This window comes from Agelaius tricolor, unplaced genomic scaffold (genome assembly GCF_023055355.1).
Source record: "Agelaius tricolor isolate 1412-34295 unplaced genomic scaffold, bAgeTri1.0.p SCAF_17, whole genome shotgun sequence".
NCBI classification, from domain to species: Eukaryota; Metazoa; Chordata; class Aves; order Passeriformes; family Icteridae; genus Agelaius; species Agelaius tricolor.
The window spans coordinates 11354106-11374934 of record NW_027269277.1 but is presented as its reverse complement, the minus strand read 5'-3'; the positions used below and the strand labels follow the sequence as shown (position 1 = coordinate 11374934).

The 20829-nt window shown below is 42.2% G+C and overlaps 3 protein-coding genes across 7 annotated transcripts in view; 2 read left to right on the top strand and 1 right to left on the bottom strand.

The window, feature by feature from the left end:
- The window catches only part of COL4A6 (collagen type IV alpha 6 chain), a 108864-nt gene extending 105720 nt beyond the window's left edge, over nt 1-3144 (top strand). For all 3 annotated transcript variants that reach the window (XM_071442451.1, XM_071442453.1, XM_071442452.1), the window contains one exon: nt 484-3144. In XM_071442451.1, coding sequence (XP_071298552.1) covers nt 484-744 — 261 coding nt within the window. In that variant the 3' untranslated portion in view covers nt 745-3144. The remainder of the gene's footprint in view (nt 1-483) is intronic.
- Nucleotides 3145-3346: 202 nt separating this feature from the next.
- On the bottom strand, nt 3347-15227 carry ATG4A (autophagy related 4A cysteine peptidase). Of its 3 annotated transcripts, none has more exons than XM_071442455.1 (13): nt 15108-15227; nt 13595-13705; nt 12375-12446; nt 11712-11810; nt 10409-10510; nt 9843-9915; nt 8885-8964; nt 7627-7814; nt 7446-7524; nt 6377-6522; nt 5741-5797; nt 4800-4911; nt 3347-4516 (listed from the first exon to the last, which is right to left on the bottom strand). In XM_071442455.1, the coding sequence occupies exons 1-13, from the start codon at nt 15115-15117 to the stop codon at nt 4452-4454; spliced, it is 1194 nt and encodes a 397-aa protein (XP_071298556.1). In that variant the 5' UTR covers nt 15118-15227; the 3' UTR covers nt 3347-4451. The 3 variants fall into 3 exon arrangements, with proteins under 3 accessions (XP_071298556.1, XP_071298557.1, XP_071298558.1); XM_071442456.1 differs by lacking the exon at nt 15108-15227 and adding an exon at nt 14604-14899; XM_071442457.1 differs by lacking the exons at nt 13595-13705; nt 15108-15227 and adding an exon at nt 12904-13570.
- Nucleotides 15228-15345: 118 nt separating this feature from the next.
- On the top strand, nt 15346-19226 carry PSMD10 (proteasome 26S subunit, non-ATPase 10). Its single transcript, XM_071442450.1, has 5 exons — nt 15346-15504; nt 15593-15691; nt 16621-16767; nt 16875-17041; nt 18053-19226. Exons 1-5 carry the CDS (start codon nt 15391-15393, stop codon nt 18204-18206), a joined length of 681 nt encoding a protein of 226 aa, XP_071298551.1. The 5' UTR covers nt 15346-15390; the 3' UTR covers nt 18207-19226.
- Nucleotides 19227-20829: the final 1603 nt, after the last annotated feature.

The following is a 20829-nucleotide window of genomic DNA, read 5'->3' as shown; positions in this document are numbered from 1 at the left end:
ACAGGAACCTGGAGCCCTGTCTCTTCTTGCCTCAGTGCATTTCTTCACCAGCTGAGTTGCTGTAGCTCTGAGTTTGCTCTGTGTAGCACCTGCCCTGATCAGTTTTGCTGGTAACACTGCTGCCTAAGTTCTGTATCACCACAGATGTTTGTTCTTCAAACCTTTAAATGTGGAAACAGTAATTCAGCTACAGTATTGACTTAATCCTCTTTCTCAGTGGAAAAAATTTTCCAGTGCACTCTCCTAGAAGCTTATTAGTGTAAGATTGTTAGAAAAACATGACGTCAGCATCGTTGTTTACAAATTTTCCCAACTTTCAAGTGAAAAGCTGGTTTTCCATTATTCCAGGCCTGCATATTCAGCCTAAGAATGTTTGCTCTCTGCCTTCTAGCCCTGACTCGAGACTGATACACATAGCCAGGGTGTAATTTTGATTGCCTGTTTACCTCCTTTGAGCTCACTGAATTGCCATCTTTATTTCAGCACACTGCAGCGGGGGCAGAAGGTGGAGGCCAGTCCCTGGTCTCACCTGGCTCCTGCCTGGAGGATTTCCGAGCCACTCCTTTCATCGAGTGCAACGGTGCTCGGGGCACGTGCCACTACTTTGCCAACAAGTACAGCTTCTGGCTGACCACGGTGGAGCAGGAGCAGCAGTTTGTCAGTGCTCCCCCCTCAGAGACGCTCAAGGCGGGGCAGCTTCGGACTCGCGTCAGCCGCTGCCAGGTGTGCATGAAGAACTTGTAGTAACAGAGGTGCAGTTATGGGAACAGGCTTTGTTACCCCACGTTAGACATCACTGACTGGAGAAGGGTAAATTCACAAACCTCTTTTGTGTGTGTTTGATGGGTGAATCGAGACAGCCAGAACTCTACAGAAATCAAGTTTCAAGTCCAGGAATTTGTGCGCAGAGGAGGGAAAGACCAGTGTTCTGAAGCCATTTTTTTTAATGAAACATGGTGCTATGTTTTTTACTTCAATGTTTTTTTCCCCTCCTTTATGGCTACCTCAGAAAGTCTCAGTGAGTTCCTTACTCAGACTGAAGAGCAGCTGACACCTCGTACCACTCCTCTGTCCGAGGCACATCCAGTCATCACCCAGAGAGACTTTGCCAAAGCCAGGCTCAATTAGTGCCTTTGCAAACAGTATTTGGTCTAGTGTAAGCAAGTGGAGACTCATTCTCCTGTGAAACACAGAACCAGCTAAAATGTATCAGGATATGCTGGGTGACTTGGAAACACTATGCACTTATGGTTAATAATGGATTTTCTTAGAAAAATGGAAAAATGAATTATTTGCTTTGCTTATTACACAGATGGAACATTCTTCCTCCAGTGACAGGTAACCAGTTCTAATCCAGCCTGCTATCCACAGCCTACCTTAATGCAATTTTTCATGTGAAGATAAATCCAAAACACCTCTACCATTTTCCGTTGCTTTCTATTGAAATATATTCCAGGTCTGTTGGCTTCAAGGTCTGTGCTTATCTCCTTGCAGCCACTGATATACAGCCATACTTTATCAGCCAACATTTTATTACTCTGAACATAAATTTCCTTTCTGAGGCAGCTTTGGCACACTTATTTTCAAGCTTATTATTCAAGCTGTGTGTGTTTGAAATGTAGAGCCTTCACTAGATGGCATGCAAGCTTATGCAGATACAGGAGTAAGCAGCAATAGGATGTACATTTTTTACTCCTGCAGTCACCATGTGTTGTATACTCCTTCCTCTGGGCTTTATTGCTGTAAGTTTAAGAAAATTGTATCTCTACTGTATGCACTGTTAACTTTCCTTCAGGGCAAAATTAAAGAGAAGTGCCACTAATTGGATTTTCCTTGTATATTTTAGTGGAAAGCCATGACAAAGGTATGGTTATAGCTATAATGAATTCATTCAGTAGGACTAAAGTTATTACCTTTAACCTCTCTGGAGTGAAGGGTGTGAAATCCTTGTCTATTGACATTCCAGGACATTTCAAAGGAGTGCCTTGCAAATACACTCTCACCTTGGCTTAAAAATCTTGAGGATAAAACTATTCAGAAAATTATTATTAATGCACAACTGAGACATTATTTTAAGCAGATAATAATCAGTGAAGATGAAAGTATTACTTGCATAACACATTATTATCCTCACAGATGGAGGTCAGAGCTCTCCAAGTCCAGGAGTTAAACCACACTAGAGATGAACAGGGAAGTTGAGGAACAATGTAGTCTTTCATCTCACTTATTCCTAATTGTGAAAGATCAGCAACTGCTTTGGATGTACTTTGCAAGTATCTTTAAGGCATTTTAACACTCCTGAGCAGCAGTCCTTTCCTGCAGGATATTCAATCTAGTTCCTAGCTGGCCTGGCACAGACAGAGCATGTGGGATTTACATCCTGGATTATGCCCATACATCTTTAAATCACTTGTGTGCACAGAGCAAAGCTCAAGACTTCTGAAAAATCACACAGATAACTGACAAAGTACAAGGAAATTTTCATCCACTGGCTTCCCATGGTGCTACAGAGTCTGGTTGGTCAGGTCTTTTATCTGCAGGGACTTGGCTTTGTTTTTCAACATGACACATGCTAACACAATTAATTTATTCCCCAGGACCAGAGCTTTATGCATTTTAAGCAGTACTGCCTTTAGAGAGCTGCTTCTCTCAAAGTCACCAGCTCCACTGCTGTCCCTGTCCAAGCTTCCATCCATTTCCACCAGCCCCTCCCTGGCAGGTGCAGGGAGCAGGAATTCCAATCACCATCAGCCCCATTTTCATCCAGCTGTTTACCCCCACCCAGAATCCTTCAAGAGCTCTGCAAGGTTCAGGCTCCTCTCTGAAGGGGCTAAGGGTGGCTTGGGGAATGAGCACCTGGTACTCCATCAAGGATCTTTTAATTATTTTTTAGCAGGTACTGCTCAAGACTGAGCATTTCAGAACAAGGGCTCATTTTAATTTCTTGTCTCTGAGGAGGAGAGGGCTGCAACTGATGTCATAAGCATAGTAACTTCATGTATTAATGAAAAATAAATACTTTGTTAAAAAAAAAAAAAAAACAAACACAAAACCTGTGCAGCTACTCCATGGAGAGGGGAAGAAAATGATCTTTTTCCTATATGTATTTCCAAACCACAGCTAATAAACATTGAAGGCAAACAAGATGACTGTGCCCATGTCATGACTATTTTCTTGGAAATCACACTGGCCCTGATGCAGAAGTGCAAGTGAGAGGAGACAGCATTCAGGATTTCTCTACATGGTCATTTATTACTGAAGATCAAAATGTGTGACTCATGTCCATTACACTATTGTGACAAGGTGATCAGAATGGGGACTGTGATAGTAAAAAGGAACTGTAGAATGAATTAAAAGATCTTTGCCTTTATTCTGAGCTGGTTTTCTTAGAGCTGCTACAGAGATACTCTTTCTAAAAAGAAACAAAACTGCACCGGCTCTGCTGATAAAACTGGAGAATTAAGGCACTTTTACCAAAACAGATTTCAAAAGGCAACAAGTCAAAACCCAACAATTAAGTAATTTGCATATGCCTATATATTAAGTTTTAAGATAACCTGGGTTATATTTAGTTCACACAAACAAATTAACAAAATATAGCAGCATACAACCTATGAAAAGCTTAAGAAATTTATTAGATGCACAGATAAAGTGCAGTGACAGAGATACTTGTGTAAATCTTTTTTAAAATAAATAAGGTACAGTTAAACCACCTTTGACTCGCTTTAGCTCCGGAAGAAAAGTCAGCCTAAGTTTTAATGATTGAACTTTAAGGTCAAGGTGAAATATATCATAACAGTGGTTGTGATCTGTATCAACTCTTTGAGGCTCCTGTTCCTCTTGAGGTCTCCCAGAAACAGGAAGGCTATTGCAAAATGGATACGTTAGACATAGTTCCTTTCACAGAAACATTTTTGTCATAAAGTGTGGTTGCTCAAATACATGTTAAAATATTTAACAAGGAAACAATTTTCTCCTGATCCAGTTGATCTTTTAAACAAGACAATGCATTTTTTCTACGATGCAGCCCACAGGAAGGAACAGAAGTAGACATCCTCCTTAACTGAAGACTCTTGCTTTAAGAACTAAACTATTGCATTATATGAGAGCAAGAAATACCCATTTTGTGTTATCCCTTTCTCCAAACATACAGCCCCACTGACAGACTTATTTTTGCCTTAATCTCAGAGGTCCATTTGTCTTCAAGAAAGACACACATTAAAAAGAGGTTCCCTTTCAGGGTCTTATAATAAAATCTTTCAGTGCCTTTCCATCTGGGGAAGCTCTTTGACAGAAGGAACTGTCCCTGTAGGAGTTTGGATGATACCAGATGTTTGTGCTCTGCTATCCATGATTTCAGGCACTTGTGGGCTAACATGGCTGTGTAATTTATGTCAATGCAATAATATTAGCAATATGTTCAACACTCAGAAGGGTCACCACAGTTTCCTTCATACACTCAGGATTTCAAATTCTTCTTCCAATTCAAATAGCTTGTCAGTAGATTCAATGAGTTCTGAAAAATAAATTAAACCATTTAGAATGTGAAGACATGCCTGATTTTGTTTACTAAAAACACCCTCAAACCTCCCCCCATCCTTCTGAAATGCTGCCTTTGAAATATTTTCAAAGATTTAAAAATATCTTGTGCTAACACATGTAAATTGGACAGGGGCTGTTTGGATAACTGATGCTCTGTAAGAGCAAGGCATTTAATCATGCACTGATTGCTTGATCCTCAGGAGAGCCCAGTGGTTCTGCTGGCTGAGGAGCCCCACTCTGCTTTCAGTGTACCACACCTGCCCCTGTGGTTGTCACTTCTGGCTTGGTTGGAGGTATGAAAGGAGGCCAGTGGGGTGGGTGCTTCTGGACCAGCTCAAACATCCGCAGGCTCTGCTGCTTTAGAATCTCCTGAGGACAGAATACAAACCAAAAACCATTTTTAACACTGTGTATCTGCCAAAGAACAAAGGCTGTAAATTCCTGTTAGGTCAGGTACCTGCCATCATGAATCACAGCTTCACACATGTCTTGTATTGTCCTACTTGAAAACACACCTGGAAGAGGGATCTCTTAAACTCCTACAAGTTACCAGTGCATTATAACAAGCTTTTATACATCTGTAATTTTGTTTACATGGAGCAAACACATACCAGGAACATACTTCTGCCTTTTAAAAGTAAATTACCTGCTTGAACCTCTCTGTGTTCAAGTTTTCTGTTGATCAGTGGGAACAAAAGACAGATCTATCTACTCAAAAAAATCCAAGAGATTTTGGAAGATAGGTTTTGATCAGGAGAAACAAGTTATTATTGAAGCAAAATTTCACTGCTATCAGGTGAGCTCCATCATATCCTCTACTTCAGTTATTTGCAAACTGCTTTCTGTAGCCTTTTTTTAAATAAATGCTTTTGGTTGGTGGTACTTCATATTCACATCCCTGTTGCTTAATATTCCAGCTGCTTGCTGTGTTTCTCAGTAAATGACTTAGGTATAAGCCACTAACACAGTACTGCTAACAGAAGACACACTCAGAAGGGGTGGATGCACTTCTTCTCCCAGTGCCAGGGCTCAGGGTTGCAAAATGCTGAACAAGCTCCATCAGCAGTGTCAGCTCTCCCTGATCATTAGTGCCACCTTCACTGGGGATCATTTGATTTGAAGGCTGGAAATTTCCATTAACCAAAAAAAGAACAGTATCCATGATTTCATACAGAGCAAAAAAAGATAGTAGTATTACCTTTTGTACAAGACTACACCAGTTATCAAAATCACATTCTTCTTTGCAAAAGAAGCCCTAAGGAAAGAATACACAGTAATATTAAATACAGTATGTCAATGAGCAAAGATGCTGTGGTATCTATGTATGGGTTATATCTCAAGTGACAATCACCCATAACCCAACCAAAGGACACTGGCACGAGATCAGACTGGATTTCTTCAACTACCACAGTATTCTTGTGGTCTATACTGGATTATTCTACAAGTAATTTCACTTGAAGATTTGTAGATTAAATAAAACAAGCTCAGGTTAAGTATCTTCTCGAGAACAACCAATGCACAGATGATAGTGATGGAATAAAATAATGAAACCTGATTCAGTTCCTTGCTTTGACTTTCAAACTACTTCTTGGAAAAGGTCTATGTTGCCCAGGAAAGAAATTTAATTGGCTCCCCAAGATACAAACAGTTGGTTCCCTGCTTGAGCTAAAATTAATGTATCCTATGCAGTTCAACTACTATGTGTTGAATTTTAGATTGCAGAAGAGTGCCCTGAGATCTTGATGTGATCAAGGAAACATGTTGCTGTCCTTACCAATACACAGAGGTATTGCTCTGAACAAAGTACACACATTTATTATTTTCTAACACCTACTAAAGCTACGGAAGGGTCCAAATTCATGATCTTCATTCTGTGTGGGGCTTGCTGGCAGTGGAAGCTCTTGTCATCAATTGTGCCATTTTCTTCTGAATCTACAAAACTCTGAGTGGTGTGAGGGTCCAAGTAGATCAACTCATTGCCTGGAGGAGTAAAATTCACATGGTGATAACAAGCAGGAAGCAGTAATGAACACTTTATCCATCCAGACTTGTAAAACATAAATTGGATTGTCAGCACAGTCTGTATCTCAACTCTCTAGCTAGGGAGTCTTTAAGAGAACTGTACAACAGAAAGGCACAACAGTATCCCACGGGGATTTAGTATAATTTTCCACTGTTACTTTTTAGGGTAGATTTTTTGAATTGTTTTTTTTCCTACCTTTGTCACATACTTTCCTTTATATACATGAAGTCCAGTACATTTTCTAAAAATCTCAACTGCAGTAATCCCTAACATTCCTCAGATCCAAGATACAGGATGACCACAAATCCAATCTGTAATCCCATTAGGCATTCACCCAGAAATTGAACAAATAAGTCTGACTAAAACAGCTCAGGTTTTACAAAAGAAAGAACAAAATATCCAAGGAGTTATGGATCAAACCAGGGTAAAATATCAAAGCTGAATCCAGGATCAAGTATTGCATTAATTACTAAAGACATGGAAGAAGTGAAAGACATAATGCTTTGAGAAAAAATTGAAAAATATGAGACAATAATTTAAGAAAGCCAGGAAGGAAAAGAATAAAACAAGACACTCTTCACTGGAAAGTATTAATGATTAGAAAAAATACAGTATTTAGGCAGCAGTGGCATCTGACATTTGTTGAATGCTACCAACTTAGTGTCTTGTTCTTGCTTATATCATTCCATATTTTAATATCAAGCTTTGCTGCTTCCTTTCTGTTCCTATCAGGATGGTCTCATATTGTTCCTGAAGTGTCTGAGGTATGTTTCTTCTTCTCCATGCTCACATTTAAAATGCTTACTACTGCCCCTTCCCAAAGAAAATCCTTTCTCTTTCAGTCATATGGATATTTGGAGTAAGTTTCTTTCTTCCTTACCTAAAAATCCTATAAAATAATAGGCATTATTGGGTTTCCCTCCTAATGCTCCCAAAGACTGTGGCATCTTAAAGCATTCCTAGGAGTCCAAAGAGAGAAAAATTAAATTGATTTGTTTACTGATGTACCAGATACCTGAACTTTTTCACATACACAAACAAGTGACTGAAGAATGCCTTACTTTAAATGCATCAATATACACTGGATTGATGTGATTAATCCCTAGCCGGAGAGGGATAATGAGCAGGAGGGGTTTCCAGCCTGGGCACAATCCTGCTGTGTTCTTGTTTGGGCCAAGAGCACTTCTGTGCAAATGTGCACTGCTGTGGGCAACACTGCTGCTCTGGGCAGGGGACCAGCACATCTTCTCTGGGGGAATGAAAAGAGACATCAGTGAATGCACACAGCAACACAGAGCACATCTTGCAATCATGAATTAAATTGCTTTTCCAGACAGCTTTATAGAGCTCCTGTTTTAAGACAAAAGGAGCAAGGCATGGAAATCCTGACTCTTTAGTAGAAGTAATTTTGGCAGTCAGAGTATGTGCTGGCACATTAGTGAGACACAGGAAAATGAGGGGATGAATGTTTAAGACTGAAGCTACATTTACTACTCGCAGTATTAAAGCTGTCAAGCTTTGCCTGGGAGATGATATAGCAGGGAGGAAGCATCAGAAACTCTTCAGGGAACTCTTCCCTTCCAGTGATGTAGACATAAAATAAGCAGAAGTAGGGACTAAAGTAGACCCAGGCTGTGGCTGAATAACACTTGTAAACTCACCCTTCTTACAGTTATAAGTTGAAAATGGGCCACACATTTCTGAAGGATCTGCCCCTCATTTCCCTTTTGCTTGACAAAAGCAAATTTCTGGCAAACTCTGTATTACAAACAATTCCCTGTATTTTTACATACTTCAACTTCATTCCATTGCTGGAGTAGGAGTTAAGGTAGCACAGACCAAACTCCACTTTCTCATCCACATGGTATGTGGAGTTGGTCACCAAAAATCCCTCACTGCTAACTTTACTTTTGGAAACCCCAAACCTGAGTATCCATTTCCTTCATTCCTTTTCTTACCCTGGGAACACATAGGGATGGTGCCAAGATTTTGTCCATACTTAGACACATTCAGGAGAGTGAATTCAAATCAAAAACTGTCACCAAGGAAATAATCACAGAATCATCAAATTATTTAGGCCAGAAAAGACCTTTAACATCATCAAATCCAACCACTACCCTAATGCTCCCAGAAGTAGTTTGTCCAAACATTTAAATTTGCCATGAGCTTGAGCTACTCTTTGGTATCTGCTGAGACACTACAGCAGATTTCTGAGCTACTCTTTGGTATCTGCTGAGACACTACAGCAGATTTCTGAGCTACTCTTTGGTATCTGCTGAGACACTACAGCAGTGCTGCAGAAGCTCCAGTTTCACTTACTGATGTCCTCGATGACCACTGTATTGTCCATAGACACATAAACTGCTAATGAATTCCATTCATCAAATAAAGCAAGCTTCCTAGAAAACACAGAGGCAATAATTAATAAAAGCTTACTAGGACCATAAGGATAGCTTTTAACTCAGGATAGTTAAATAGTTCTTGAGTACAAAAGTCACTTATTTGGAAGAAAAATTTGTTGGTTTTTTAAGTCTCCATGTAATAAAAAGATAACTTTCAGTGTTTAACATACTTAGAAAAAAAAATAATGAGTGGTTCCAGGAAAAGCACACACATTATACCATGTGAAAGCTGTTTTGTCCTTTTGCCAAATGCAGGGAGAGTAACAGCTCAACCACATGACTAGGTTTATTACTTTGTATTGCAATTAACAGATTCCACTGTAGAATTCTGCCCATGGTGCCCAACATCATGTAGAGAAGAAAAAAAATTCCTATGCCAGTTTTTCCACATTACTCTGTGCTTAAGAAGTTCCACTAAACTTAGTGGAACTATTTTCAGGTTGTTAAAAGCCAGAGCAGCTCAAGATTTTGGAACCCAAAAGTTAGGAGGGTGGCATAACAGCACACGGGTTTCTGTCCACTTTGTGTGACATCCAGAACTCTGGGGAAGGGAGCTCTCAGACTGCACAGGCAGTGCTGGTTGTCTAAAATAAGCCTGAAAAACTGGTATGTGAGTCAAGAAGAATTTGTAAGGGAAAGGAGCTGGAGGCCAGGACATCCTTCAGCTCCTTTCTCTCTCCAGAACGTGTCTGTCCCAGGGCTGCAGCAAATGGCACCCAGGAGCTGCAGGATGGGACATTCCCTATCTGGGACATTCCCCATCCCTCAGCAATCAGCTCTAGTGAGGCCTCCAGGCCAGGAGGAGCTCCCAGGTTCTCCCCAGCAGCCTTGGGCAGCCCCAGGAGCACACCCGGGGAGGCCCTGCCATGACTTACTTCAGTACTTGAGCAACTGTATTTGGTCCAAACCACTCTCCAATGGACTTCCCCTCTCCAACACCCATCTGTGCTGTTGTTGAAAAGGAAAACACACACAGGAAAAACCACAGAGAGGCTGGTCACAGTCTGTGTCACACAGCATGGCCTACTAATACCTTGACAAACACTCTAGAGCAAGTGCAAGCTGTATTTAGCAACAACAATTATTTTCTCAATCTATACTCTTTTCAACACTTAATGACTGCTAGTTCCCTTGGAAGAAGTTCCTAAACTGTAATGACAACTACAAATACATCCCTACTTACAAATTACAGCAATAACTGCTATGACTGTCTATTTTAACACTATCAACTCTGCTACCCAAAACCTGCACACTGTATTCTAGAATACAGATTCATTTAGGTCTTAGTGAATAATATTTCTGAATTATTATCCTTCATACCCACTTGCATACATTTTTATTTATATATAAAAATATACATTGTCTTCATAATCACCTTTTAAAAATATTTCAACACCGTAGGAACTTCAGTAGACAAAAGGAAGTTGATGTGTGTTCTTACCCATTTGGTGGATGGAATAACAGCAATCTTTTCTATCCAGAAAGCACCGTAAGATTCTATGATATTCTTCTGGTTGCTTTTTGTGTTTTTCCCATTGCCAATCTTTCAGGAAAAAAGTTATAGAGATTAAAAAATAATGTTTTCATTGTACTGATCAAATTTCTAGATGGCAGAAAGCCATACAAAGAGATTTTAAGAGATGATACATCTCTAATATTTATATTTTCTTTAGAGATCCTAGAAGTCACACCTTGTCATTTATTATCAAGCTGCCCTTTATCATCACATGCTATTGTGTGAAAATTGAGAAACTAAAATAACAATGCCAACTGCAAGTATATCCTGAGTGATCACTGCTGAGAATTGATAGCTATTCCTCTATGTGAGCTTCCAAGACTATTTAAAACTATCTGTTCTGTTTGGACTTTATCAGATTTGCAAACATTTGTAGGATAATAAGACTCATAAAGCAAAATCCAAACACAATGCTGGCCCTCTCCCAGAGCAAAATGCAAACCATGGCTTTGCCACATGAGCTTCTGCTTCGGACATAAGGTAGTTACCTCACATTTACACAGGGCTGATCCTATTTAGATCCATACTGCAAGTTCAAGATCTAGTTTTTCTCAGGTAACATGTTTGTTTGCCTACTCTTTCAGTTAAATCTTTGCACTACCATTTTGTGTATTCAGTAATTAAATTGGTAAATCCACAAATCGTGCTGCCATAGAAACTTGTGACAAAAGAGCATAAGGATCACAGACCCAGCCACAGCAAGGTAAGTGACAGGAGAGTGACACAAGAGCAGACCTAGACACTCACCCATGACCCTGGGACATGGGGTGTCAGTACAGAATAACAGGCACTAGTGGGGTCTGCTGTGGGGTCTGGACTCAGGCTGATGATGGGTGAGTGGTTTGTGAAGTACTCTGTGTGCTGTCTATCACTCTGCCACTGCTGACACCATCACCCTGGTGCCATTTTGGTGGCTATGCAATGAAAAGAGGGGAAGAATTCAGACCCATGGTAGCAAGTTCTCCCTTGGCTTCAACTTGGGTATTCCTCAAAGAGATTTATAAAATAACAACAGTGGGATTCCCTATTTGTCCTTCCTCTGTTTTTTTCTCTGCTTAAGGCTGACATGATTTTGCCCCATCAGACAAAAATAGTTCACTAATAACTTTATCAGGGCATCAAAGAGAGTTTCATTAATAAATTTAGGTTTTATGCTTTTATGGAAAACAACAACAAAAATGAAACAGCCTCCAAATAACACAAAAGTTGCCTCAGCAACAGTACTCACCTCTTCCTAAATGTCTGCAGATCAGTGCCTGAGCCAGCATCATCTGCCCACACCTCAGCATGCATCCCCAGCCTGCATCCGACGAGGGACCAGTGCCTCCTGTGAATAGAGGGGCTCAAATCAGCAAGGGCTCTGCACAGAGCCAGCTTCTGAGAGAACCAAAGAAAAACCCCTGAGAACTGAAACTCACAGTCAAACCTCTGACAACTGAAACCCACAGTCACAACTGAAACTCACAGTCAAACCTCTGACAACTGAAACTCACAGTCACAACTGAAACTCACAGTCACAACTGAAACTCACAGTCACAACTGAAACTCACAGTCAAACCTCTGACAACTGAAACTCACAGTCACAACTGAAACTCACAGTCAAACCTCTGAGAACTGCCCCACAGCTGAGGGGGAGCCAGCCTGTCCCACTGAGCCAGCTCCTTTCTCCCCACAGTGCTGCTGTCACTTCACTGCTTCCCCACAAACATGAATACCTGATTATATGCAGGTACAAGCAAACACTGATTTTGATAGCTTTAATCTTTTGTTTGCATACACAGTTAAATTATGATCAAAATGTTCTAGTACTGTAAAAATAACTTTTCAGTCCCCAACATCATCACTAAGCCTGCTAATCCATAACCAGGCTGCTGGAATGCTGAATACTCACCAATAGGTGAAAACTTTCTTCTATATGTGAACCAGAGACGAGCACTTATATCCAACAATAACTTAGATTTGTCTGGAATAATTTTAAGAGGAAATAAATTATCAAAACGGACTTAAAACTGAAAAATTCAAATTATCTCTGTACAGTTACTATATAGAGTGCATGGAAGGCTCCTATAGCTTTTACATACAAGACCCTTACTACTTAAAACATTTTTTAGCAATTCAAACACAGAGAGCTTTTGCAGACTGCTAATTAAAGTTAACTTATTAAAGATGAAATAATTATTAGCCAATGAAATTTTACAAGGTGCTTGGAATGACTATGCCCAGCCTGAATAAAACAACTCTGGAGAACTGTCCTCAGGAAGGAACTGGTAAAGCAGGTTAAGAAGTTCTACGTGCAAATCAACATGGAATTATACATTACCTCCAAACCCAACAGAATGTAATTTTAAGAAAAGGTTAATAATGTTAAATTGAATTAAACCTCTCTTTTTTCTTGTTTGTTCAAACACATTTGCACTTACAGAATCCTCCAAAGGCTCTGAAGAATGCTTAAGAATCCTGTTTGCTGCATTTTCCCTTAGCTGTGGCTCAGACTGGCTTTTCCAAAGGATTCTCCAGCTGATCAAGGCTGCATGCAGCACCCTGGGCTGTCCTGCACTGGGGGCCACTGCCTTTGACATTCCACACAGGAGGATGGCCCTGTCTTCTCCCCAGGGAGCAAAACTCATTTCTGAAATCTGACTTTTATATAAACACATTACTCTGCTCTAACTTTTAGGTCATGTACTTATTTTCACTAAAATGCAGTATGTGCCATAGACTAATTTATTGTTGTTATTTGAAATAGCATTGCAGTTGCAAGTAACAGGCTGCAGACAGCATCCCTCATAGGAAAATGACATCAGTAATGCTGAGCATTTCCCAAAAGTTATTTATATGTCTATTTCTGAGGCCCTGATGTTGTGGAGTGACCAGGCTCACATCTGACAGCCTCTGCTATGAATGTGATCATTTTGCATGAATTATAGTGGAAGCACATTGGCCTTGGTTCTGGTTTCTGTACAGGAGGAATTCCACTGCTTACACCTGGTGTCTCACTGATGGAGAACAAACTTCCCTCATTTAGGGAACACAAGGAAATCAGGAGCTGTTGCTACATGTGAATCTATGAATATTCTACCGATGTTACAGAAAATTTCATTCTAAAGATACCTGTGTTTAGGTGGTGTTGCCTTCCTAAAATCCACACTGGCTCATCAGTTTCTGGAAATTCTTCTAAGTAGTCTGACAAAATAGTGATCTGGTTTTCATACCTAGATAAAACTGAACAGGAATACACAAAATTCAAACTCCATTTTATCCCCTTATTCTTTTATACCCAACTTGGAGCTCTCAAACTGAAATAGTTTGTAGTAAGTCTTTACAGTCTTTGGGGCTTCTGAGCAGTGCTGCCAGCTGCTTTTAATTTTCTCCCTTAAAAGCTGTTCTGACTGAAATAACCAAAGCCTTGGTTTTTATTTAGATCCTCAGTGAGTGCTGAGAGAACACCAGGAATAACACCTTTATAAGCAATCTCACTGAAGCCAGTGACAGAAGTTCAGGATGACTGCAGTGAGGATGAGATTTGATTCAAGATAATGAGGAAAGGAAAAAAAAAATTAGGCACCACAGCTTGATCTGAAATGTAGAAAAAATACAAATCAGAGTGATTATGGCCTCATGCTTAATGGAAAGCATGTGAAAAGTTTTAGCAAGACTGGGCTTTACTTTCCCAACTGGAGATTTGAAACACTTCAGAAAAAAAAAAAAGATGCATTAATATTATTATTCAACACCATATCTATTTAGTGAAAAATAACAAATGATAATTAATACTACCAAAAGAAGACAGTCCAACTATTTTCTAGCTCGTTAAAATGGTGCTTTTTGGAAGAGTGCAGCAACGCTTCAAGTGTAAAACTTAATGTAAAATCATATATATAAAGTAAGATTCCATTAAAAAGAATGTACATTCCAGCGATCAGAAGGGAGCTGCACCACCCTCTGGCTGGAGCCTGGGGCCAGCAGTGCCGAGCCCCGACACTCAGCGTCCCCGCAGGCAGTGGCGAAACTCCGCGCCAGACTCCTCCAGGGCTGTCAGCTCAGCAAAACAACTCTCACCCCGTACTCTGCATTCTCCGTCAGAAAAGCCGTCGCTCACTGCACTTCCAGAGCAAATTACCTGGTTTTTACTGCAAAGACTTAAGACACTCTGGACCCCCGAAATCCAACCGGAGGCACTTGCACCCCCTTCGCGGCCGCCTCTCTCGGCCCCGCTGCCGTCCGACACCCCGGAGCACTGCAGAAGGCACCGCCGGGATTTCTTTTCCCTTGCCGGGGTCCCCTTCCCCTTCCCGGCGCTCTCCCACAGCGCTGCCCGCCGAGCGGCGGCGCCTCCCGGAGCGGGGCTGCCAGACCGGGCTCCGGCCCCTCCGCTGAGGCCGCCCCGCGCCCCGGCCGAGCCCCCTCACGCCCGGGCCCCCTTCCGAGCCCCCAGCCCCGGCCCCGGGAGAGGCCGCGGGACCCAAGCGCCAGGCGACCCCTCAGGGCGGATCGCACCACGCCGGCCCCCGTCCCTCAGCCCGCGGGCGTCTCCCGCCGCCGGGAGCCCCGCTGGATCCCCGGAGCCCCAGCCTGGCCCCTCAGCGCCGCCCCGCCAGTCGTGCCCGAGCCCCGCGCCCCTCACCGGCCTCCATCCTCCCGCTGTCACCATCCTCCTCCCCTTCGCCCCGACACGGAGGCACAACACGGCCGCACCGCGGGGCGCCCTGGGAGCTGCAGTCCCGCCGCCAGTCGGGAGCGCACCGCCCCCGCGTCCACGGGACTACAAACCCCAGCAGCCCCCGCGGCCCGAGCGGCGAGAGGAGCAGGCGGGCAGGCGCGATTGGCTGGACTGGGCGCCGGCGCTCTCCTGATTGGCGGTTCGGGGGCTTGGCTCCGCCCCGCAGGCGGGGAGGCGCGGGGGCAGCATGGAGGGCGCGGTGTCGGACGTGGCCGTGTGTAACCTGGCGTTCACGGGGCGCCTCGAGGAGCTGCGGGCGCTGCTGCTCCGCGACCGGGCCCAGGCCACGCGGGCCGACCAGGTTAGACGGCTTCGGCCCCGGGCGGCCTGGGGGCGGCTCCTGCCGGCCGCTGCCCATCCTTGACCCGCTGACCGCTTCCCTCCCGCAGGATCACCGCACCGCGCTGCACTGGGCCTGCTCGGCGGGACACACGGACGTCGCGGAGCTCCTGCTCGGGCTCGGCGTGCCTGTCAACGACAAGGACGATGTGAGTCTGAGGGAGCCGCGGGGCGCTCCCGGGGCGCGGGTGCTGCCGGGCCCGCTGCTGTCACGGTTTCAGCCGTGGAGGGGCCTTGACAGCTCCTGGAGCTGCTCCCGGAGCCGCTTGCGCCGCTCCCTCCTCGCCCTCCTCCTGCCGCCGGCCGGGGACCCCAGCCGGTGTCTGGCACTTCGGCCGGTCTCGACTGCTCTGTGTCCCTGGGCAGGCAGGGTGAAGTATTCCGCATTTAGAAATGGGCGTGAGAAGGAGGTTTCAGACCTGCTTATTGTCCCGGAATTTTAGGAGAGCTGTATTTATGAAGGAAGCTGCAAAACCAGGGCCGTTTGGATAGTTCTTATGGTTTTCACATTACCTTTATCTCCGTGTGATCTCTCAAATATGTTGTGCCAAATCATGAGGCAGCCTGAAGACCTCTCACACTGGAGAAGGCATTAATAAAGCAGGTGCAGGTTCAGTGGTTTTGCAGCTGGAAAGGACATGGCCTGCTCCTGTTCTAGAGGAAGAGTTGAAATATTTGTAGCCATTACAAAGCATCCATAAAGAAGGAAATGTCTCCTCTGTTTAGAGAGTAGGATATAGAAAAAGTTGTTAACACTCTTTTCTACTACTGCTGTTTGTTCTTAAAAAGGCACTAGTGTCAATTCTATAGGGACAAAGTGTTCTGCAAAGATACCATGCATAACTGCATAGCAGAAGTGATTTCTGTCATTTAACTGGCAGCTTTTTCCAGGTACTGAATGCAGGCATGTAAGAAGACGTGAGCCTTGCATCTAGTGAAAATCAGTAATATTTTAGCTTTACATTGGTAGGAATATGAGCAGTGTGAGTAGTTCAGGTTTGGCTGGGTTATACATTATCGCGTTTTTCTGCCTGAAGCTCATGGTTTGAATAATGTGGATTTCTTCTTGCCTCTGTAGGCTGGTTGGACTCCCTTGCACATTGCTGCTTCAGCAGGCCGTGATGAAATTGTGAAAGCCCTCATTGCTAAGGGTGCTCATGTAAATGCTGTCAATCAGAATGGCTGCACACCCCTGCATTATGCAGCCTCCAAAAATAAGCAGGAGGTATGTTTACCTAAGCTACTGGAGCTGCTGGTGTTCTTGGAAGAAGGGTTTAGGTGTATTAAGCCCACATCCTCCTCCCCTGCTCCTTTCTCTTTCAACATGCTCAGATTGCAATCATGCTTTTGGAGAATGGAGCAGATCCAGATGCAACAGACCATTTTGAATCCACCCCGTTACACAGAGCAGCAGCCAAAGGAAACCTAAAAATGGTACAGATCCTCGTGCAGCACAATGCAACTTTGGATATACGGGACTCTGAAGGGAATACTCCTCTGTAAGTAACTTTTTATTTTTATTTTGCTTAATACAGAGTAACCTCTGTGAAATGCAACTCCATTACTTCAATGTCTTTTTCTTTCTTTAATTTTTTTGTTGCTTCAAAATACACTCTTGCTTCACATCCCTGTGCAATTAAAAATTATTTCAGAAAGTCATACTTAGTATTTTGCCATTGTGGTCTGTACATGCATACTTTAACTTGTGTTACTGCATCCACTTAGAGTGTACAACATGTTTTTTATTAATCTATAATACATTGGTTGTTGCTGCAGGGTAGAAAGTGAGCTAATGACATCAGAGTCAGAGGAAACTGGTCTTGCAGGCTGGTCTACTCTGTCCTGCCAAGCAAGAACTCATTTCAGAAGTTTTTCTTCACCTCTCTGAAGAAAATAAGTTGCAATTGAAGTACAATCAGACCAGTGTTTATTGATACCTTAGAGATCAATTTGAATCTGTAAGGGTTACAGCTGCTTTGAAGTTGGTGTCAAAACCACAGTGGAATCCAGATTGTGCTGTGAATAAAATCAAGCAGTAAATTTTAGCTGTACATAAACCCCACTATGGCCCTGGAATGCACAGAGTTCTTCCTAGGACACTGTGCTAAATGGAAAAAAGCATTTGCTGCATTTGCACTAACTCACTAATTTTTTAGCATCAGACAATTTATTTCTCACCTTCAATTTAATAGAGATTGCCATTTTCCATTCTCACCTTGGATTATGTTCTCTTTAGCTTTGCTGACTGCAGAGCCAAATCCTAACCCAAAGAACTGTCTTAACATTGCAAGGAGAGCAGCAGGAGGAATGTTCTTGAGTTGCTTAATGACAGCAGAGGGACTGGACAGCAAGCTTTGGAATCTGTCTAGGTAGCTGGCTGCTTGTGGGTTTGTTGTTCTCAGATGTATCTCCCCCCAACATTGACACTGTCATTTTGACATGGTGTAATTGTTGCTCTTTACTAGTTTGGACAGTTTAACAGTGGTTTGGGTTTCTTGTTCTCACTGCAGTCATTTAGCCTGCGATGAAGAGAGAGTGGAGGAGGCAAAGCTGCTGGTGTCTCATGGAGCAAGTATTCACATTGAGAATAAAGAAGAGCTGACCCCTCTGAAAGTGGCAAAGGGTGGCCTGGGAGCCATCCTTAAAAGAATGGTGGAAGGCTAGAGGGGGCTCCACTTGAGTCTGTCTCCTGTTGCACTTCTGCTTAGGATTGCAAACTTCATATTTTGATAGTTCATCTGGGATGTCATGTATGGTATCAGCATGGTAATGGAATATTTTTATTGAAGCTGTCCTTCAAGTGCAGTGCCAAAACAACTCTTTGTACTTCCTGTTAATTAAATCGTTCACTGACTTTAAAGTATTTTTCAATATCTTGCAGTTTTCTTTCAGTTTACAGTGTGATGTGTATAAGTGTGGTATTCCTTCTACTTCAGATCCCAGTTTAGAATTATTTCTTTCAAGAAACAGGACCAAAAATCTTTTAGCCGTTTAAATCCAAATTTGTTTTCTTCTAGAGTCTTTGTTTTTTCTCTTAGCTTTTGTGATATGTGTATGGGGTTTTGTCTGTTTTGTGGGTACTGATTGTCTTTCTCCAGATGATTCTAAGCTACACTGTATTTCTCTTTGTGGAATGCAGTTTGCTTAGTTACTTAGATAACTGTATCCATTTTTGCTACTCTTGGTGTATTAAGTGAAATCTGAGTTTTTAAAGCTTTTCTGTTGTTACTGGTTGTTATCCTGTTTTTCTCTGAGTCTTTAAATACATGTATTTGATGAAGTGCACTGGACTGCTTGCAGAATGCAGGCACAGTTTCAGGGTTACCTCTGCAAATACACTGTTTTATAATGGATGGCTCTGAATACTCCTCTGGGATGTACTTCAACTTTAATATTTTTTCTTCTTGTTCCTTTTGAAGGTTTTTTTTTTCTGTTCTCTTTGACTCCCATATGCAGCACTGACACTTGGAGTTTACGATCTTAGTTTATAACAGAAGCCTGGTTTAACCTTGATTTACTCATAGCAAATCCTGATATTAAGTTATTACAAGGCAGAGCTAACAAGGTAGAGCCTGAGAAGTGACCTCCTCTCCTGATGTTAAGATAATTTTTGTCACCGGTGGATAGATTTCCACTTGAACAAAAAATGAAATTCTGTGAAATAAAGAACTTTCCTAAACAACAGTCTTTGGTATTATAAAACTTTATTAAACTGACATGTAAGAAAACCAGTATTTTCTAAATAGCTTGTATGTTTGGGGTGTGAACAACAAGATGAAACCCTGCCATCCGTTACACAGTATGGAAATGCAACATGTTTGCTCTTCAGCCTCAAGGAAAGGGTGAAATGCAAGCTGGCAGTTTCTACAGTTTGACTTGTAGGGATTAAGGTAATGCACTTTATTTTGATTAGCAAGACAGAAACTTACAACCAAAAATACCTTCACCAAGGACTTTAAATGTATCTTAGAACACAAAATGCAGGTTAAATTTCACTGAGGGAACTCATTAGGAGCAGGAGGGATAACTTGCCTGTACAGTAAACTCTGGCCATGCAGACCTTGATTGAAGGAGGAACCTGACTGAGTAAATGTTTATTATACATTGCACAGGCATGGCTGAAAATTTGATTGGAGAGCAGCTGAATCTAAGAGTTCTATGTTCATTCTTGATCTTTGTATAGCAAAAAACCCTGCTCTGTAGCTTTGTAAATCTGCTTCCTTAGGAGATGGTGGCTTGGATGTTGGCTTAGTTTCTGGTGTCCATATTAATGATCCCTACTCCCTATGGGAAGATAAATGGGCCATGCAGCACAGACTGTTGGAATATCTAAAGCTTATTCTGAAAAATGTTTGTGCATCCTGCATAGCCCTGCAGGGTTTTACAGCTACACACCGTGGATCAGTACCTAATTGGACTTGTGCTTTGCCAGGAGTATTAGTGGGGAGCTGGGAATGGTGCCCCATCCTTCTTAATAAACTTTAGATAAACACCAAAATGAGAACAAACATCTGCCAGAAGACTTACAGAAAACACCACACTATGGTAAAAAACTCTAAATGTTATTTTAGACTCTAAATGTCTACATGTTATTTTCCTTATCTCCTTACTCCCAGCAGCCTGTTTTGCTTCTTGTTTTGCCTTTTTACTACCATCTATTACTCACTGGTGGTTAGAAGTATGAGAGGAAGGAGTCATTAGTCAAGAATGTGGTGAATTGTTTCTTTTATATAAAACTTACACACAACTTGAGCAATTTCTACTTTTTGAACAAATATAAAACCTGTGATGTTCTAGGAAGACTGTACCATCTATAGAAGTTAGAGACAACTTCACCAGCATAAGCTCCTATCTTACTGTAGCAAGTTAGATAAGGAATACCAGCAGATAAATGGGGGAAGTGAGATGAAGGAAAGATTCAAAGAAATATGACCACATAATAGAGTCCCCTCTTGAATCACAGTAGTGCTGCTGCAGAGATGTGGAAGCTGGAAAGGTGTAGCAGTAAGAACAATGTGACAAGTACACATCCATGCAGGAAATGGCTTTAGAAGAACTAGTACAGCTATAGCAGTGACATGAAGCCATTAATCTTTTCCTATGAAGGACAAGAATAAAAGAATGCTTAGGAATGTCAGATAAAGTATTCTAAATTATTGCTGTCAGCCAAGCCTTTGGACCAATAATGGATTTGGATTATATCATCAGGAAACAGCTTCAGTAAGAAATAGCCCCCGAAGAGCAGCAGGTAGTACTGACTGTTCCTTTGCTTTTTCTGAGTGTGTTT